This window comes from Ochotona curzoniae, unplaced genomic scaffold (genome assembly GCF_017591425.1).
Source record: "Ochotona curzoniae isolate NIBS_2020 unplaced genomic scaffold, NIBS_Ocur_1.0 contig_3520, whole genome shotgun sequence".
Taxonomy (NCBI): domain Eukaryota; kingdom Metazoa; phylum Chordata; class Mammalia; order Lagomorpha; family Ochotonidae; genus Ochotona; species Ochotona curzoniae.
The window spans coordinates 7361830-7381374 of NW_024465894.1; the positions used below are offsets into that span (position 1 = coordinate 7361830).

At 56.5% G+C, this 19545-nt stretch overlaps 1 protein-coding gene across 4 annotated transcripts in view; it reads right to left on the reverse strand.

Annotated features, from left to right (window-relative positions):
* The window catches only part of HNF4A (hepatocyte nuclear factor 4 alpha), a 45178-nt gene that overhangs the window by 13002 nt on the left and 12631 nt on the right, over positions 1–19545 (reverse strand). For 2 of the 4 annotated variants that reach the window (XM_040981093.1, XM_040981092.1), the window contains exons 2-3: positions 3729–3903; positions 2646–2740 (exon numbers count right to left, since the gene is read on the reverse strand). In XM_040981093.1, the coding sequence (XP_040837027.1) occupies positions 2646–2740; positions 3729–3903 (270 nt within the window). Of the gene's footprint in view, positions 1–2645; positions 2741–3728; positions 3904–7061; positions 7225–19545 lie in introns of those variants that run through there. The other 2 variants (XM_040981090.1, XM_040981091.1) reach the window with 2 other exon arrangements.

Genomic DNA, 19545 nt, shown 5'->3' on the forward strand with positions numbered 1-19545 from the left:
TTCTGACTCACTACATCACCACTGGGGCCTAAGGTTCCCTTTCTGTAAAATGGGGCAGGAGGAGATTCAGTGGCATCTTACAGACCAGACTCACTGGTCATTAATCCTACACTTGCAGCTGCCACTGTCTGCTCTTCAAGGGACTGCTTTTGGGGGTATCAGCCTCCAGCTGCTCCTAACGCCATCAGGAGAATGACATGAACACTTGTGCCTCCTCTCCTGATCAGAAAAGCTCCCATGGAGGCTTGGGCTTGGCTTTGGCAACCTCCCAGCAGACAGTGGAGGGGTGCCGGCACCGGAGGACTCAGCTGGGAACAATCAGACTTCCCAGGGTTTGACCACAGTGACCACAGAACACCCTGCTCCTTGGCCCTCCCTCAAAGCAACCCAGCACAGCCCGTGTCTCCACTTCCCATCATTTCAGCTTGGTGAGGAGGCACTGACCTTCACCATCTCACCCTCACTCTCCAACCTCCCTCGGCACCTCTCCAGGTTGAGTTAGAGCCCAGTGGCCTGGGGCTTACTGCCCTTCGGTGTGCTGGGGACCTACTGGCCATGCCTCAGCTCAGGAGAGGACCAGCAGACAGCATGCACATGCTGCAGCCAATGTGGACAGGGGTGCCCAGCTAGGCCAGTGACTATACAGCCAGACCCATGGGCTGGGCAACTTCTGTATGCAACCTCCTCCTTTCAGAGGTGGGAGAATGAGAAAGAAACTTCTTTGAAGTCATGTGGACGACAGTGCCTCTGGACCTATATCAGGACCCCTGTAGGAGCAGCTCTTGGCAGCAGCTTTGGTAGGTGGCCACAGGGCTGCCCACCCCTCTCCCACCTGCCTGTCATAAGGCCTGAAAGTTCAATCCAAGAGACTCCGTTCCTCCAAACCCCGTGCCCTCTGGATGACACCTGGAGACTATTGGTCCAGGGGAGAGTGAGTGAAACAGGCAGGTGCCAAGGAGACAGTTGCGGGGTTTCTGAACACACAGGGAGAACACCTGCACCATCTGAATCATCCCTACAGGAACCACAGAAGGCTGGGGTTCCTGATCTTTGGCATGTCTTCAACTGTGTCATCGCATATCACATTCCCATTCTAAAAAGTGGTTTTGCACTCAAGTGAGAGAAGCTCAGCTCCATTGGAAACCAGATACAGAAGAAGAGGGGGCCTGGGCAGCACACTCCTTCATCAGTATTGGCAGGCTCTGGCTTAACAACAGAACTCCTGCGCTCAGACTAAGATACTGTAAAATGTCTTGGGGGCTGGCACTGTGGCACAGTATATTAAGCAGCCACCTACAACACCAGCGTCCCATATCAGAGCACAGGTTCAAGTCCCGGCTGTTTCACTTCCCACGCAGTTCCTTGTTGATATGCTTGGGGAAGAGGTGGAAGATGGCGTCACTTGCTTGGGCCCCTGCCACCCACATGGGAGACCAGATGGTGTTCCAGGCTCCTGGCTTTGGCCTGGCCCATCCCTGGCTGTTATGATTATTTGTAGGAAGTGAACTGGCAGACAGACGATTCCTCTTTCTTTCTCCCTCTTCCTCCTGATCACTCTTTCAAATAAATAAATAAATCTTTACAAAGTGAAGGTGTCTAAGGTGCAAAGACAACAGGGCTCAGAGGTAGAGCAGGGTTTGGGGGAACTGCCAAGCTGAGCTTACCCTCCTCCTCCTCTTCATTGTTAGCGGGAGGGGGTAGGTCCTGGGCTGTGTTACTTTGTGCAGGACCAGCTGGAGATTTGGCAGCTATGGCACAATGGTGGGTTCATCTTAGCATGGGGGCGCGTGAGTAGAGGTAAGAAGGAAATGGAGAGATGTGCAAAGGAACCCAGAAGAGGCTGAGAGCGCTGTGCCTCGGTGTGTGGGCTGGGAACCACGCTGAAGGCCCCCAGGGTCCTCAGAGCCTAGTGTGGGCAGCACTGGAGTGTCAGGCAGGCAGTGAGAAGCTCAGGTTCCAACTCCGGGCCTTCCTGTGAGTGACTGTGGGGCATAGGGCATGCGGCCCATCCCTTGGGGATCTCAGTTTTCTCCTTGCCAAGCAGGAAGTGGTGAGAGCTCCAGCCAGCCCACAGCTTGTCATGAGAGTGAGCTGAATTTGCCCAGGGGCCTGCCGAGAGCTAGCCAAAGCTGTGCCCCAATCATTCCTTCTCATCCATGTAGAATCAGTCTGATGTCTTGTTCCTGTTTTCTAGAATGCAAAAGCTCTGGAGGCCATCTGAGACCTAAGAACGAGGATGAAAGGGACTCGGTGCACCTGACATGGGGCCAAACACCCAGGACTAGAGCCACCCTAGCCAGTCCCACCTGTGAAGGCCGGGGTGGGCACGGGGCTGCCTGTGACATCACACCTTTGCCACGTCCTCCTGCTCCCACTGTCTGCCTCGGGGCGGGTGTAGGCAGGTGGGGACAGTGGCCGCTGGGATAGGAGGCTGAGCAGTCAGAGCAGAGGAGCTTATCTCACTGAATCTTTCTCAAGACCAAGCCCAGCCGCTCCCTATGGCCAGATCGCTGGGCCCTCCCTCCCCTCAGCCATTAGCCAGTCACTCTGGGACCTGTGAGCAAGTCATAAAGCACGGCTCCCGTTGTAAATGACTGCGCGGTTGCGGGTGGGGCGGCGGGGCGGTAGGGAAAGCCAAGGCTCACCTTCCTTCTTCATGCCAGCCCGGAAGCACTTCTTGAGCCTGCAGTAGCGGCACTGGTTCCTCTTGTCTTTGTCCACCACGCATTGCCGGCTAAATCTGGGGAGGGCTTTGGATGGTTGGATGGAGAAGACACCAGCCTACAGATCCCCTCAGAGGCCGGCACAAGCACCCTGGCCTTCACTTGGCCCCTGCCACCTAGCCTATGCCTACCTCCCAGGGCTGGGGTTGGGGCACGAGGGAGACGGGATGGGGTGCTCTCCTGCCAACCCGCCTTGAGTTGGAGGGACCTCGGGGCTCGGCTCCTGAGTCCCACTTGTCCTGCTAATCCTGAGGAAGCAGGCTCAGAGAGGCCGCAGGTGGCATAGCGCCCACTCCGTCCAAGGTTGGGACACCTGGGTTGGGAAGTTTAGCTTTTGGAGTACCAGGGCACTGCACAGACACCCAGAACCCATAGCAGGCCCTGGAATGAGCTCCAAGGCCATACTTGGTGTATACAAGTCTCTTCCTCCACGGAGGAATAGGTTACACATAGGCAGAGCCCAAAGCGGTAGCCCTGGCTCTGACATTCACTCAAACTGGGTGACCCTAGGCCAAGTTCCTAGTCCTCCAGGCCACAGGATGCTCACCCATAAAATGGGGATAATAAGAGTGGCCACTGCAGAGGGGTGTGACTGGCCATGGTCACACATGGGCTCATGTTTGAAAGAAGGAGGTTCCTAGGCTTTGGGGAGCCCCTGGCTAGGCAGAAAGGCATGGGGCTCATTCCCAACATGTCCCAGGGAAAGCCCCAGCCTGGGTTTGCTTGTAGACCTGGGGCTCTCCATTGCTAAGTGGCACAACAAGTACAGGCTCTCAGAGACCTGGCATAGGAGTTGGCCTGAGCCACACTTGATCGGGGTGGTTGGCACCTGTTTGACCACTGCTTGGCATTCTTGGGAGACATGAATTTGCAAGGAGCCTTAAAGGCGGCATAGGGCAGAGGCCTCGGGAGCCACTTGGAGAACAGATAGACCCTGGGGGCACACGAGCCCACACACATCCATTTCCCATCAGGAGAAACCAAGGCCCGATCAGGGCTCCTGACCTGCAGGAGTACATGTGGTTCTTTCTCACACTTCTTCGGAAGAAGCCCTTGCAGCCATCGCAGCTGGAGGCGCCATAGTGCTTGCCTGTGGCCCGGTCCCCACAGATGGCACATAGGGCGCTGACGCCCAGGCTGTTGGGCGCGTTGAGGTTGGCACCTTCGGACGGGGATGTGTCTGCAGCAGAAGAGAAGGTGGAGACCTCAGGAGGGGCAGGAAATCAGGGACCATCTCCATCCCAGCAGGTATCTGGCCAGGGCTTTGGCCTCAGCTGGACTAGAGTTCAATGCTTGCTCCTGTCCCACCATTGACCTTGGGCAAATTACTTGGTGTTTGGAGCCTCATCTGTGACTTGGGCCTGGCTGTGATGTAGCCTTCAGCATCTTTGCTTCTCTGCAAGGGGGAAGCTGGTAGCCCAGCTTCCGTGGAAAGGTACAGATACCTGGCTGCCTCCCAAGGGACACGTGGTTCCTCCTTGGGCAGAAGGACAAACACCACCCCCACCCCCGCTCCTCCCTGGAGAAGCCCAGTCCCTCATCCTCCCTGGGTGGCCAGGGCTGGCTGGGTGGCATTCAACTGGCTGCCCAGGGACCCTGAGGTCTTCCCAGGGCAACCACAACAAGTAATCCCTGCCCACTGGGGAGAGCCAAGCAAGGCGCTGGACACCCCTCTTGAAGACTTCCTGTCCCAGAGGCCAATGCAGCAGCTACACAAACACGTGGGACGGGGGACGAGGTTGGTGACCACAGAGACCTCCATTGGGCACGAAGGGTTCCTTGTGCCGAAGTAGCCTCCAACTCACTGGTCACCTGGGCCTCAGTTTTCCCAGCTGTAAAAGGAAGCAGTGGGACTGGTCCAGCTGAACTCCCTTTGGGATCAGCAAAGATTCCACTATGGACTAAAGATACACACAGCAGACATTTGTGAGCACACATACCCCCCACACACACATTTCACTGGAGCCCTGCCTCCCACCTTGGATTGTTAAGGGACATGTAGTTAAAGAGCCGGAGAGCATAAGCCCCAAAGTCCAGCTGGAGTCCTGGCCGGGCCATGTCGCTGGCTGGCATTGGCCGATTGAGTTGACTTCCCCACACGCTGATTTCCCCACTTATAAAACGGGAGTGTCATGGGCCCGAGCTGCTCCCTGATTCACTGCCTGAGAAGTTGTAGGCATGCGATAAGCAGTGCATCTGTGTTGGTGACATGAAGACACTGCCCAGCCAGCCCTGCACCCAGATACTACCGTGTTGCCCTCCTGTCGTCCCTGGCCGAACACCTCTGAGATGCCCGAGTGTGCCCAGGGTGCAGCCCCTCTGCTGAGTGAATTATTTTTGCAGATGAGGATAACTGTTGAACAGTATCTGTGCCCTTTCTCCCTCTGTCTCTCCGGCCCTGGCCCCTGAGGAGAGCTGACCCCACGTCTCCAGATGTCCAGGTGGAGGCTGGGGAAGCAGCTCCCCACTCCTGGGAAAGACAGGCCAGGTGCTGTGTTACTGAGGTCAGTGGGTCACCTCGTCTGGGTGTCGACAAGAGATTTGCCCGTGTTATTACACCAAGGGGATTAAGGAGAAGGGCTGCCATTGCTGCTGACGAATTAGGAGCTGGGACAGCCCTGGAGTGTGTGAGCCACCTGCCCAGGTAGACACCTTCACTGGCCCCCACTCTCCATAGGGATGCTCGAGTCATGGGCGACTCACTGGGCCCAGGAGCCATCCTCATTGTTCAGGCCCATTGCTGACCTAGCCCAGGGAACCAGGCGTACCTTTATCCCTCTCGGTAAATAAGGAGACTGAGGCTCGGTGAGGGGAAAGGGAAGGAGCCATGCCTGACAAGCCCAGTATCTTTTAGCCCAAGAGCTGTAAGGGTCCCTTTTTTGAGGATCCCGGGTTTCAGAGCATGGGCTTCCTGGGCTCTGAAGCAATGGCAGAGCCCCAGGGAGCAGCCCAGGCCTTGGCCAGGGCCAGGAGGGTGGCGACACACACTGTCCTGCCTAGCATAGCAGCCATCGCTTGACCCCTCATGTGTTCCCTGGGGCACATGTAAAAGCAGCCAGCCAGCAGGCTCGGGTCATCAGATCTGTTTTACAGAAGACACAAAGGCCGAGTGAGGAAGTGACACCACATATGGCCGGCAGGGGCAGGCGGGCACAGGGAAGCTGACTGGCAGGCTGGCTGGCTGCTCTTCCAGGCTGGCCTAACCACAAACTTTCCAGGTCTCCTCCTGATGCCAATGTGCAGCGCAGAGCTGCGGAAGCCAGGCAGGTGGCAGGCTGCCCTCAGCCTCTATGAAGGCTGGCCTGGGCTCCTGGCTTCCTGGCTTCATCCCTTACCCTACCGCCCTGCGGGCAACACCTGGCCAGAACCACCACCAATCATGGCGGAGCAGAGACATGGGTGGTCAAGAACCAGCTCGGAGACAACGCAGATGCATAGCTGCTGCGAATCTCATTCGGCTGAGGGTGACGTAATCATGAGCATGGGCAAGTGCTGGCCCAAGGAACAGGGGGCCACATACGTGTAGCCACATCCACAAGCCTGTTTGGCCAATGACCCACTCTCACAGCACACTTGTATATATATATCCTCAGACACATGTACACACACACACAAGCAAGACATGAACACCTCCAGGAGATGTGAATACACACAGATTTACCCAACGAGCAAGAGCAACCGGAGATGACCCACACCACACACATGCAAAGGAACACAGACATACAAGTACATCTGCATGGGCACACATCTGCCCAGGCAGCACACAGCCCACTTGCATGTCTGCATGGACATGTGTGCTTGCACCACACGCACTGCTGAGTCGGCACCTTCTCTAGTATAGCCCCTCCCCACCCTACCCCTAACCTTTTTTTGAAACCCCAGGTCCCTCAGGAAAGCCCCAAAGCCAGCCTGAGGTACAGCTCTGCCTCCAAGCAGCATCTATGGGGACCAGGCCGTACCTTTCCAGCTCCCTGTGCTTACACCCACTGCAGGCAAGAAAGAGCCACGCTGGGCGGAGCTGCCAGAGCCGCACGCCAAGACACAGCTCACCATGGTGTCTCTGGCTCCGTGACCCCCAGCCCGGAGCCAGCAGGGACCAGAAGAGCCAGGGAAGGAAGACCTGGGATCTGCTTTGGCTGGAAATTCACCCTACCGGCCTTCCCTCTCCCACAAGGCCTTTGGCCGCTCTCCACGGCACCACCTGTGTGAACCTGTAGGCCCAGCCTACCATTTTCTCTCGTCCTCCTCCCACCCCAAAGTTAAGGGCCAAAGTGCCACTCCCGTACCTGGGCACACCTGCCCCCACTGGTACACCTGAGCACACCTGCCCCCACCTACCATTGCCCATGGCCAACACCTGTACATTCTCAAATTCCAGGGTGGTGTAGGCTGGGTCCAAGGCGGCGCTGTAGTCGGCCATGTCCATGTCGACGAGGGTTTTCGAGAGGCGCATTCTCCCGCAGCCTCCACGACTCGGCCGCCTGCCCTGCTCAGGATGCCCACCCCGGCGGCCCCCCGCCCTCCGCCCTCCCACGGCCTCCTCCCAGGGGCCCTCTCTGCCTCCCTGCCTTTCAAACCGTCCTCTGGGAGGATCTGCAGGAGTCTAGGCCTAGCCTCTGGTGGGGCGGAGGCTCTGGCGGGGAGGGGTGGGGGTTAATGGTTAATCGTCCCCCACTGGCCCACAAGCTGGGCGGGGCAGCAGGGATTTGGCTGCTTGCTGCTCTCTGACTGACACCCCGGGTGCTAATTACAACTGTGGGGGCCCTACTTGCCAATAGTCAGCTATCAATCCTGTATGGCGGGCGCTGGTGTGGCCACCCTCCTCCGCCATTGTCACCCCAAGTCTGGCCGTGCCGCGACTCAGGCCCTTCTCCAATCACACTGACTTCTGTTCTCAAGGTATCTGCCCAGATAAAGTGGCACATGATTCCACAGGCCCACATGCCCACCTTCCGGACCTTCATTCCGGGAGCTCCCTGCCTCGCTTCCCTGTCTTCTCCAGGGGCAGAAGGGGCCAGAAGCTTGGCATGGAGCTAGGAATGATCACCTGTCACTCCCCTCCCCCTGATCTCTGAGGTCCCACCATGGCGTCCACTGGTCCCCACAGCTCCCTACTATCCAGACCTCTGATGGCTCCGCCCTGTCCCTCGTCCTGCCTCCCCAGCCCCCACCCAGGCCCCCCAAGCAGGCAGAGGCAGGCTTGCCCCTCCCACAGACCTGAGTTTGCCTTCAGGCGCCTGCCCCCTGCTTGCTGCGACGTTTCCTTCCTTCCCTGGGCAGCAGGCAACTGCCCTAAAACGGCTGCTGAGTAGACGCTGAGTCGTGGCCGGCAGACGCCCTCATGTCCGCCTCCACCCACCCCAGCTGTACGCCCTATCTTCTGTCTCCCTTGGGCCTCTATGCACCTGTCTTCTCACTTCCCCATGAGAGGTGCTGCCTGTGTGGTCGCCCAGGACCTCGTGCTCAGAGAATCCCCACGTCTGACTTAATGCTGCTGGCTGGTGACATGAAATTCTCCATGCTTTCTGAGACAAGTGGCCTCACGTTTGTGCTCAGGACAGGATCTGGCCCATTCAGCTAGGGGTTGTCCCCATCACTTCTAAGAGCTCCCACTCCAACCAGACAGGATAGAAGACAGAGGGGGAGGCCAGGGCTTCTGGGGGCCTGTCCCCTCTGGGAACACCTCCCTAAGTTGGGAGGGACGTGGGCAAGAATGGGCGACTCTGCAGGAAAAACCATTCGTGAATGGGCAGGTGGGTGGGACAGGAATGAATGGAGGCAGGCTGAAATCACGTGTGAGTTGAGGAAAAGAGTGCGTGGATTAGTGAAAGAGTGAATTAATGTGTATATATGAAGGTGGGGCCAAGAGCGAGGGTTGTGTGTCTGAGGGGCGTGAGGGGAACCCCTCCACAGAAGCCCTGCCCGTAGCCCACTCTGAGCCAGAGGCTCTGGGAAGACAGTTGGTGATGGGAAGGGGAGGTGAGTAGGATGCAGAGCAATAGTTCTGGAGGCAGGGGGCTGAATTCAGCAGCAGGAGACTGGCCTTAGAATGAACTGTTGCTCCTGGAATGGATGGGTTTAACTCTCATCTCATTTCAGGACCTCAAGTATGATCCTGGCCAGTGGTTAGGGACTCCAGCCCATACTGTAGGTCACTGAGGCCCACAGGCGAGCTCCATCTGGGACTGCAGGCTTCCTCTTGTGATCCTGGAGACAACTGGTGTGGTCTAGAGAGACCTGGGGACAGGACTGAGCTGCCCAGGAGCAGATAAGCTGGCTAAGGAATAAGTACTCGAGACAAATGCACAATAGCCCTTGGGAGGGCCTCCTCAGTCCCTGCCACCAGCAAGGCTCTGTAACAAGACATGCCTGGATGCTCCCTGCATGATCGAGCAGCACGGGTCTTACCCGTTGTCTCCTCAGAGAGGTACCTGCCACACTGCTGAGTACAATGGGACTGTCAGCCTGGCAGAACGTGACTGGTAACAAAGGAGGCTGGCATCCCACAGCATAGTCAGTTTGAGTCCCGGCCGCTCCACTTCCAATCTAGCTCCCTGGTAATGTACCTGGGAAAGCAGCAGAGGATGGCCCAAGTGCTTGGGCCCCTGACACCCACGTGGGAGACATGGATGGATCCTGGGGCTCCTGGATTTAGCCTAACCCAGAATGGCTATTGCAGCCATATGGGGAATGAACCAGAAGACGGATGATCTCTCTTCCTCTATGTCTCTCCCCACTCTCTGTAACTTGGCCTTTAGAATAAATAAAACAAATCTTTTTTTTTAAAATTATGTCATATGATAAGAAAAATAAACATCAATAGAAATATGACCAAAGGCTATGTGAAAATCTTCCCCCCAAAAATATATCTTTGACAAAAGCTTAAAAAAAAAAGAAAGAAATTAGTAGCAGAAATCACAATGCAGGGACGGGCACTACAGCTGCCCCTTGGCACACGTGCATCTGTGTCACAGTGGCGGTTCAAGTCCTGGCTCCTCCACACAGCTCCAGCTCCCTGCTAACACACCCAAGGAAGCAACAGATGAATGGCTCAAGCGCTTGGGTCCCTGTTACCCATGGGGGAGGCCTGGATAGAGTTCCTGTCTCCTGGTTTTGGCTTGGCCTAGCCCCAGCTGTCACAGCCATTTGCACAGTGATTCCTCTGTCCCCATCACTCTGTCAAAAATAAATGAAATGTATCTTTTAAATGCACTTTTCTTTAGGTGACATAAGGTCTGTGACCAAGCCAGGTCAGCCAAGCCATGCCAGGGCCAGGACCGATTATACATAAGAACCACTAGGCAGACAGGTTGCACGTGGTGAGTACATGGACCACGACATACATGACTGAGCAAAGGCACAACACGCATGACTGCCTGTGGGGCATATTCCAGCCGCGGCCCACCCCATTACAACAGGCCCCTTCCAGGGAGCCCACCTGCTCATCCGCTAGGATCAGTTATACCTGCCACTCAGCCCACTCCAGACAGAATCTTCTAGAAGCCACCCTTCTGGCTCTGGGACCGGAGGTTTCCAAGCCTCCATTTCTACTGTAAAATGGTCCTAACCCATAGCAGTACCACATGTTAGGCAGCACAAGTCCCGTGGAGGTGATTTGAAGTTCTTGGGAGGCGTGCAGGATGTATGCAAACATGAAATAGCAGACTGTTCTGGATGAAGCACCCTGGATTTTAGTACTCCTGGGGGTGGCCTTGGAACTAACCCCCTGAGGACACCAAGGGACATCCCACAGCAGCGGGGATTCTTGTCAATCATTGTGGCTCCTTGAGCCACTGACCATACCATACCATCTTTGGGAATCAGGATCCTGGCTGTGGAGAGCGCCTGGGTCCAGCCATGCCTAAGTGTGGACCTTACTTTCCAGGGCTGTCAGCCCCCAGCCCCGAGGGCAGAGGCTGGCAAAGGAAAAGGAAGGGTATCAGAGCTCACTGAGGAGACCTGGAGAAGGCAGGCAAGGATGGGCCTGGGTGGGCAGCTGCAGGGAAGCAGATGCTGTAGAGCTGGCTACAGGCAAGGAGCAGGTGCTTCGGCTGGGCAGCCACAGCCGTGGGCAGCATCGCTTACCTCTCACAGTGCCACAGAGGCTGATGAACCTGACACCCATCTCCTCACTGCCATGTGCTTGAAGGCAGGAGCTCTCAACCCCCTCATTTCACAGGTGGCTTAAGGGCACCTAGAGGGGTGCAGCCACTTGCCCACGGTCATGCAGGGCCAAGGGCTCGGCCTGCTGCATGGGGCTAACCCTACCCTCTTTGGTAGTACTGCGGCTGGCGCCAGGCGCTACCTGGGTCTCACCCCTGCTGGGGAGTCCCAGCATCGGGCCAGACTCAAAGGCCCTATCCTCGGGCACCAGGGGCCTGGCAGCATCCTCAGACACCTGGCCGCCACCTGGCTGCCGGCGCCCGACCTCCCCTCTGAGCTCCCCAGGACCTCCCCTCTGAGCTCCCCAGGCCGCTGCTATCTCCTACCCTGCCTCCCCCACCGGCCACCTGGGGTGTGGCACAGGGTAAAGCAGGACTTTATCAAGGCAGAGAACAAAAGTCGTGGAGGAAAGAAGCCAAACGCCATCTCCACTCTGGGGTAGGGCCCTTCAGCTTCGCCCCTTTGAAATTTCAAATTCCAGTTTGTGGACAAAGTCCTAACTATCTCACAATATAGGTCCCCAAGCAGTGACCAAACACCAGTCCTGGCAGCCACCCGGCCTGGCGGGGCTGCCTCTCTGGACTCCCAAGGGTGTAGGGAGACAGGGAGCAAGGGTCCTGAGCCAGCCGGGGTCTGCCATCCACACAGCTGCAGCGCACCCCACAGGGATTCCTGCTTCTTGTCTGAGAGCCCTGGGCAGGCAGCTAGGATTGGACGTTCATTGGAACCCAGAACAGGTAAGTCTCCTCTGGGAACCTACAACCACTGCTCACATTTCCCTCTGTGTCCCCACGTAGGCCACCAGGGCTCCGTCGGGTCACAGTCTCGTGCGACTTTGGGACTAGAAGGCTGACCCACCCATTCGAAGGATGGGGACACCGAGGCCCTTGGCGAAAGGGCAGCCGGCTGCAGGCATGACCGGAGACCTGGAGCCTAGGTGTGGGTGCTTGACTGAGCCCCAGAGGGTGAAGAAACTCACTCAGGGCCACTAAGCCGTGGTGGTGAGCCCTGGTTCACCCGGGGGGACCCTGTGGCTGTGTGACAGCTCCTCTACAGACCATGGTGGCCAGTAGTGTCTGCTCACTCAACCACTGATGGATCCTGGGCTGCCATGGAAGTGTTTCAGGGAGGAAGATGAGGGAGCAGGGGGCTGAAGGCCAGTGGCTTTGGAAGGAAACAACATTCATGTGGTTAACTGATAACCGGGCCCCATCCCTGGGGCCTCCATCAGCCTCCTTCCTCCCTCCTGTCCTCAGCTTGATTAAGACCAACTTAGCTGCCTGCTAATCATTGCTCAGTCTGTTGATTTTGCCTTAAAAAATTAACTGGGCATGAGTTTGCGGTTTGTCTCACCCCTCACCCTATGAAGGCCTGGGGGTGGGCAGGTGGCCTCCTGGGTTATGCAACAGGCTGCCGGCCTCCCCACACACAGCCCCGGCCAGTAGCAGCCTCCTCAATCACGCTCTAAAGGGGATGGTTTTGTTCAAGAGTCAACAGCCTGCCCGGCCCCCTGCTCCGGGTCCTGAGCAAATTTGCTCTGTTACCAAAGAGAGATAAAGACAGCTCTGTGGGCAGGGGGCAGCTTTCCAAACAGGGATGTGCTGGGCCGCGCGCGGCAGCTTTGAGCCGGGAGTTCTAGAAATCCCACAGTGTCAGTCGTCAATCGGGAAATGCTTGGGCCATGCTGAGTGTGGCTGGGCCAGGAGGGAGCCAGGAAGTGCACCTGTGGGCGCGGCATATTCCCACTTTCATGCCAGCTTCTCTCAGCCTTGTTTTCAGCCCTGGGCCTGGGTGCAGCTGGGGAGATGGAGGCTAGCTGACAGGAGTAGCTTGCTTTCCTGCCTCCCCTTCCCCCTACACCGCCACCACTGCCCACCCTGAGCTGTGACTCTCTCTGGACCCAGCTGAAGGTGACACGTGGTTCCCAAATGTCTCCTCCAGTCATACTCCCTTCCCTCCCAGACTGGCCAGAAGCAGACAGCCTCTGAGGGCAGCCCCCTGTCCAGAGGAGAGTGGCCGTCAGCCATGAGCCACAAGCCGGAGCTTCCGTGTTCTATCCTGTTCCAGCCTTGTCCAGCCTCCAGAGACATTGGGCCCCACAGACACACGCAGAGCCCTGCCCTGGCCCCGGTGACCTCGCCCTGCCTCAGTTGCGTAATTTGCACATTGATCACACCTGCTGATCGATCGATCCCCACAGCCACTAGGCAAGGCAGCTCGTGTTTTTCTCACTGACTGGAGGCACAGAGACTAAGTCATGGGTCCCAAACCACAGAGCTTCTGAGAGGCAAGGGACAGAACGCAACCCCTGTAGACTCCGTGCTCCCTCCCAACTCCTGGGCCACCGTGTGCCGCTGGGGGCTGCCACAGTACAGGAACTTGCTGGGGGGTGGGGGGAGGGTGGGCTGGGACAGGGCATTACTGTAAAAGAGGAGGCCAGCATGGGTTGGCCCGAGATGTCAGGAAGGCCCAGGAAGGGAGCCAGGATAACTCGGGCAGAGCCCCTGAGCACTGTCCAGGTAGCTTGTGACATCTGGGTTGCGGCCATTGCTCTTCTGTTTATGTCCCTCCGTCCTGTTTATGTTCCTGACCTTATCAGTAGTAGTGACCTTGGGGGTGAGATGGGTCAGCCTGCCCTTGCTGAGTTCTGAAGGGTGACGGAGCCCTGGGCCAGGCTTGCATCTTGGAATGAATCTGCACGCAGAAGCCACAGCCCTGCCCTGTGTTCTGAGGGGCACCAGAGATGGACAGCGTGAGTTGATGGGAAGTCCTGAGACAGACCAGGATCACTGTTTACAGGTATATACGTTGCTCACTGCACAAACGTTCTCCAGCAAAGGGCATGAACAAGGCTAGAAATGTCAGCCATGGGCACATTTGCCAAGCCCAGGGCCTGTGAGCTGCATCTGCCTGGAGCGAGCTGCTGGGAGCCCTGCCCCAGCTCTGGTCACAGCCACTGTGGCCTTGGCTAAGGTCATCTCCCTGCCTGGCCTTGGTTTTGTCTAGCATACAGTGGACATTCAATCCTGACAGTGACCTTTATAAAATACAACTGCTAAGGCCCCATCACACAACAATGAGTGGGTGGACTCAAGGCACCTGCACATTTTGAAGTTCTCACATGATTCTGACCCACTGTGTCCAGGACCCTAGGACCTTAGAGCCAGCAAAGCTCAGCAGTGCATCCAAGATCTACAGCTTACTGGTCAGACATTTCTGTGAGACTCAACATTCCCATCTGTAAGATGGGAACAAGGACGGCTTTCTCTCAAAGCCAGGATACCAATCAGCAGAGATGATGTTCAGGCAGTGCTTGGTACTGGGCCTGGCATGTAGGGGCTCCCAGGAACGAAGGCCAGCAACCCTTGGGTTGCTTCACTTCATTGGCAAACATTTTCCCATTTATTTATGAATTGTTCATACAGTCATGGTGCAAATTCAGGAGATTAAAACGTGTTCACTGGGACCAGCATGGTAGCTCAACAGCTCTGCCTGCAGCACTGGCACCCCATATGGGCACTGGTTCTAGTCTTGGCTGCTATATATTTGACTTCCCATGTAGCTCCTTGCTTATGGCCTGGAAAAGCAGTGGAAGATGGCTCAAGTTCTTGAGACCCTGAATCCACGTAGGAGATCCAAAAGAAATTCCTGGCTCCTGGTTTTGGATTGGTTCAGCTCTAGCCACTGTGGCCATTTGGGGAGTGAACCAGAGGAAGGAAGATCTTTCTGTCTCTCCTTCTCTCTGGAAATCTTTCAATAAAAATAAATAAATCTTTTTTAAAAAGACTTATTTTTATTTCAAAGGTGGATTTCCACAGAGAAGCAAAGAAAGATCTTTCATTAGCTGATTCACTCCCACAAGTGGCTGTAACTGCCAGAATCAAGCTAGGAGCCAGGAGCTTCTTCTGGGTCTCCCACATGGGTGCAGGATCCCAAGGACTTGGGCCATCCTTCACTGCTTTCTCAGGCCATTAGCATAGAACTGGATTGGAAGTGGAGTAGCTAGGGCTTGCAAGTAGAAGCGTAGCCTGTTAAGCCACTATGCTGATTCTAAAATAAATAAATCCTTAAAGAAAAAAATAAGTGTCCACTGAGCAGCCTGGCCTCTGGCCCGATGCCCCCGGCCTAGCACAGTCCAGGCACACTGCTGCTGGTGTGACAATGGCTGCTGGAGCCTCACACAGCCTGTAGGCTCAGCGCTCCTGCCTCTTGCTGCTCAGCTCCCTGCTTTGTTCAGCTACACTCGAGACTTGTCCGTCACAGCCAAGGGCAGGCTTCTACGGGGAGGGAGGGTCACTGCCTTTCCTTCCCATGGGGGAGACAGAGGCTCAGAGACAGAGCACCACTTCTCTCAGGGAACTGAGTCAGGGGTGCCTGAATCCCAGCCACCTGGCCCCGAGTTGGGGTCTGTGCCATGCCCTGGCAGAGCCTTCCAAGAATCCCAGCCCAGCAGGTATTTTCTAGCTCTGAGCCTGGAGCCCTCCAGGTCGGGCCTGGTCTTCCTGGGCTGACAACGGGGCTGAGCTAGCCTGCCAAGGCTCCGCCATGTCTGGGCCCCAAAGTTTTGAAGAGAGACTGAAACAGACCAAATCTTTCCCAAGTCATCTGGAGAGGGACCCAGAGAGCAGTTGTCCCCTGCATGGGGCAGTCAGGGCCTGTTGGCTGGGCCCTCCCTCTCCGCCAGCACAGGGAAGGCCAACTGGAACTCTGTGCACCCAGCAAGCAAGGGAGATGAGGAGCACAGGAAAGCAGGTGCATGAAGCCCCAGGGGACTCACTCCTGGCGGTCAGGGAGGAAGAACTGGAGTTCAGGGTCAAAGCAGCAGGGAGCTTCTCCCCAGAGGGACAGAGCTGCTCCTCCCCCTTCCCCGGGTGCCTGACCCGCTTCAGCTCACTGACTGCGCAAGTCACCACCCCCACAAGGTGCCTCAATGTCCCCAACTGTAGAAGGAAGAGGACTGGAGACTTAGAGAACCGCTGGAAGATCCCGTGGGGCTCCACTCACCCCGTTAGCCATGGAATGTCCATCTCTCATCAGCACCCTTGGCCTTCTGGGCTTGGGAGTGGGGAGAGGGCATGGGGGGGGGGGCGGGGGTGAGTGTTTGTCCCAGTTCTCCACACTGCCCCAGCACTGGGCCTCCTCCCTCTGGCTGTCTTACTCCAGCCACGCCACCCTTCCAGGCCACGGCCTGGTTAGGACCCTACCTGGGGAGCTGTGGGGGAAACCCTGGCCCCAGGCTGCCATCCTCCAGGCGCAGCCTTGGGATCCCGCAGCAAGGCCGACCTCCTCATCCTGGAGCAAGCACCTCCTGCCACCCTGTCGCCCAGGACCCCGCGAGCACGCTGCCTGCTGCCAGCAGCGTTAATCCTTTAATACTGGTCACAATGAGATTGCTGGGATGGTAGGAGGAAGTTCTCATGGAAACCATGGGGCTGTTGGGGACCAGTGCAGGGAATTAGTCACAGGGCTCAGCCTGGGCCTCCTGAAGACCCAACCCAAAAAAGAACTGGAGATACAGTGGCCTGATGCCTAGTGCCTGCAGACCCTGGAAGGGCTGGGGCCCACATAGCTCTCCTGCTGGACTGGCCAAGCCACAGGCACAGAGAGAGCCCTGTGGCTTTCCCAACTTCCTTCTGCATGCTTCCGCTGGGGTTCTAATTCTTACATCCAGGGCTGTCCTAGATGGGCACAGGTTCAGGCAGGCGGGTGTGCAGCCTGGGGCCCAGGTTCAGGCGGGCAGGTGTGCAGCCTGGGGGCCAGGACCTGAGTTTGAAACTCAGCTCTTCCCTTGCATTCAGCACACACCCTGTGGTTGCCGGCTGTACTCGCAAGCCTGCGGCTCAGGGCATGCAAACCCATGAGCAGCCTGCTCAGATTCCACAAATAGCAAGACTTGTTTGGAAGTGTAAGCATGTCCACGTGTCACGGAGCATTCTGGACGGTAGCCAGCCCAGCGTGGACTGTGGGGGAGGGATCTTTCCTTCCCCCAAGATGGGGGGCGGGTGTCGCTGCCCAGGAGAAGGTCCCAGCGCACCCTAAAGGACAAGGTGGGCTGTTGTAGTAGAGAGGGGACCCACTTTTCCCCGGGGGTGGAGGGGGAGAGGGAAGGGGGAGTATCACTTGGTAGACTCCGCAGTTTTGCAACTGGGATCTGGGCTTTCACAAACTTTCACGAACCCGCAGCCCCACCCCTTGGGTCAGCCAATGCCCTCCTCGGGGCCGGCAGCCAGAGGAAGCACGGGGCAAAGGAGCTGTGCAGAGAAGCGTAGCCACCATCCGCAGAGCCAGGAGCCCTGACACACGTTCCCATCCCCCTGGTCAGTCCCGCGGTTGCCCCAGGGCACGGGCACGAGCAGAGGCTCCCGAGGGCATCCCAGAGGAGGAGGCCACCCCCCCCCCCCGCCTGCGTGTTCTGGGCGCTTCCAGGGCTCCGCCTGCTGGCTAGATCAGGAATTGGCGCTCAGAAACTCAACCGGTGGCCCAGGCTTCGCCCTTGGCAGCGGAGGCCTCGCGACAGTCCCACCAGTCACGGGTCCAGAACGAGTTCTCGCTCTAAATCCAGTCAGTGCCGGCTCTCAGCGCGTTCACCAATCGCCACGCACAGGCGCACGTCCTTCCAATCATACAGCAGTCGCTGACTCAATCAGAACGCGAGGTTTAAAAGCCAGATCCCCAGGCCCGCCATGGCGCCATGTTGGACACTTCTATTCCTCACGCGTGGCCCTGAGGTACGGGCGCTGTGGAGGAAGGCCCGAGGGGTCACCCGCCGCACCCAAGAGCGGAGAGCCACGCTGTCCACACACAACACTGTACACAGCCACCTGCCTGTCGCAACTCAGTTACGCACGCCCAAGAGGCTGGCTTTGGGGGTCTCTTCCCCTTGCCTCCCAACGCGTCAGAAAAACCTCATTCTAGAATTTTTCTCACCTTCCTGCCTCCACCACAGCAGGCCATGGCAGAATCCCCGCGGTCCCCAGAGTGCTGCCTGAGTCTCGCGGCTTCTCTGCTTTTCCCGCTTGCCGGTCCGCTGCCCCCAGGTGTCACCGGATGGACACTGGCCGCTGGCGCAGACCCCTCTCAAACTGACACATTCATTTCCTGTGTACTTGGGATCAAACTCCTGCCCGGTTTCTGTGTTCCTACATCTTCAACTTTGTTTCTCAGGCTTTATTTTAAAAGGATTTGTTTTTATTGGAAACTCAGATTTACAGGGAGAGGGAGAGATAAAATCAGGTTTTTGTTTGTTTGTTTTTTGGTTTTTTAGATTTATTCATTTTAGTTGGAAAGGCAACTTTATGCAAAGGCAATTTTACAGAAAGGAAAGACAGGACCTGGCGCAGTACACTAGCGGCTTAAGTCCTCACTTTGCACGTCAGGGATCCCATACGGGTGCTGGTTCGTATCCTGGGTGCTCCACTTCCCATCTAGCTCCCTGCTTGTAGCCTGGGAAAGAAGTGAAGGATGGCCCAAAGCCTTGAGATCCTGCACCTGCGTGTGAGACCCAAAAGAGGCTCCTGGCTTTGGATTGGCTCAGCTCTGGCCATTGTGGCCACTTAGGGAGTGAATCAGCAGACAGAAGATCTTCCTCCCTGTCTCTCCTCCTGTCTGTATATCTGATTTTCCAATAAAAATAAATAAAATCTTAAAAACAAAAACAGCTTTCTCTTGCTGGTCATCCTGGGAAGCAGCAGGTGATCGATGACTCAAGTCATTGGATCCCTACCATCCAGGTGGAAAACCCAGACTGAGTTCTTGGCTTTGGCCTGTCCCGGCCCAGCCCGGGGTGTTGTAGGCATCTGGGGAGTGAAGCAGCAGATGGAAAATATGTGTCCCTCTCTCTCAAATAAATAAATTAAAAAATATAATTAACGGGAATGTGAAGTTTGGGCTACAATATCTTACCCGTTCTTGTCTCCAAAAATCTTACATGAGAGGCCAGTACTGAGAGATGATTTCTGCTCACATTCATTCCCCTTGCTCCGGAAGACGTGCTTTTGGGGTACCCTTTACTAACGGTGTGATGACGCCCATGGGACTTCTCCGTACACAGCACCATGCTAGGGCGGCTCAGGCATTGTCTTACTAACCCGAGAGTCACATCTGTTCTTGCCCTAATTTCACACACCAGGAGCCTGAGGGTCATAGATGAAGTCACCGTCCCAAGATCATAAATCAGGTGTACTTCATGCTTTATTTATTTTAAAGACAGAGAGATATATTTCATTCATCTGCTGGTTCAGCTGATTCATTCCCCAGATAGCTGCAACAGCCAGGTCTGGACCAGAATGAAGCCAGAAACCCTTAACTGCAGCCAGATCTCTCACAAAGGTGGCAGAGGCCCACGTGTCTGGGCCATCCTCTGCTTCCTGCCCAGGCACATTAGCAGGGAGCTGGACTAGAAGCAGAGCAGGTAGGATCCCACTGGTGATGTGGGATCCTAGCATTGCAAACAGCAGCTTAACTCTTCAAAAAGCTCATGGCGGGGGGAGGGGGAGGTAGTGGGAACCCATGCATGGTTTATCCACAAACTTCCTCAAGATCCCTCATATAAGTCCCAGGCCTCCTCACTTCCTCTCTCGGTCATTGCCAAGGTCCTCTTCACTCCTATTCCTGTGTCCTCAGGGTTCTCACTGCTCCCCAGAGGAGCCAGGAGCTATGG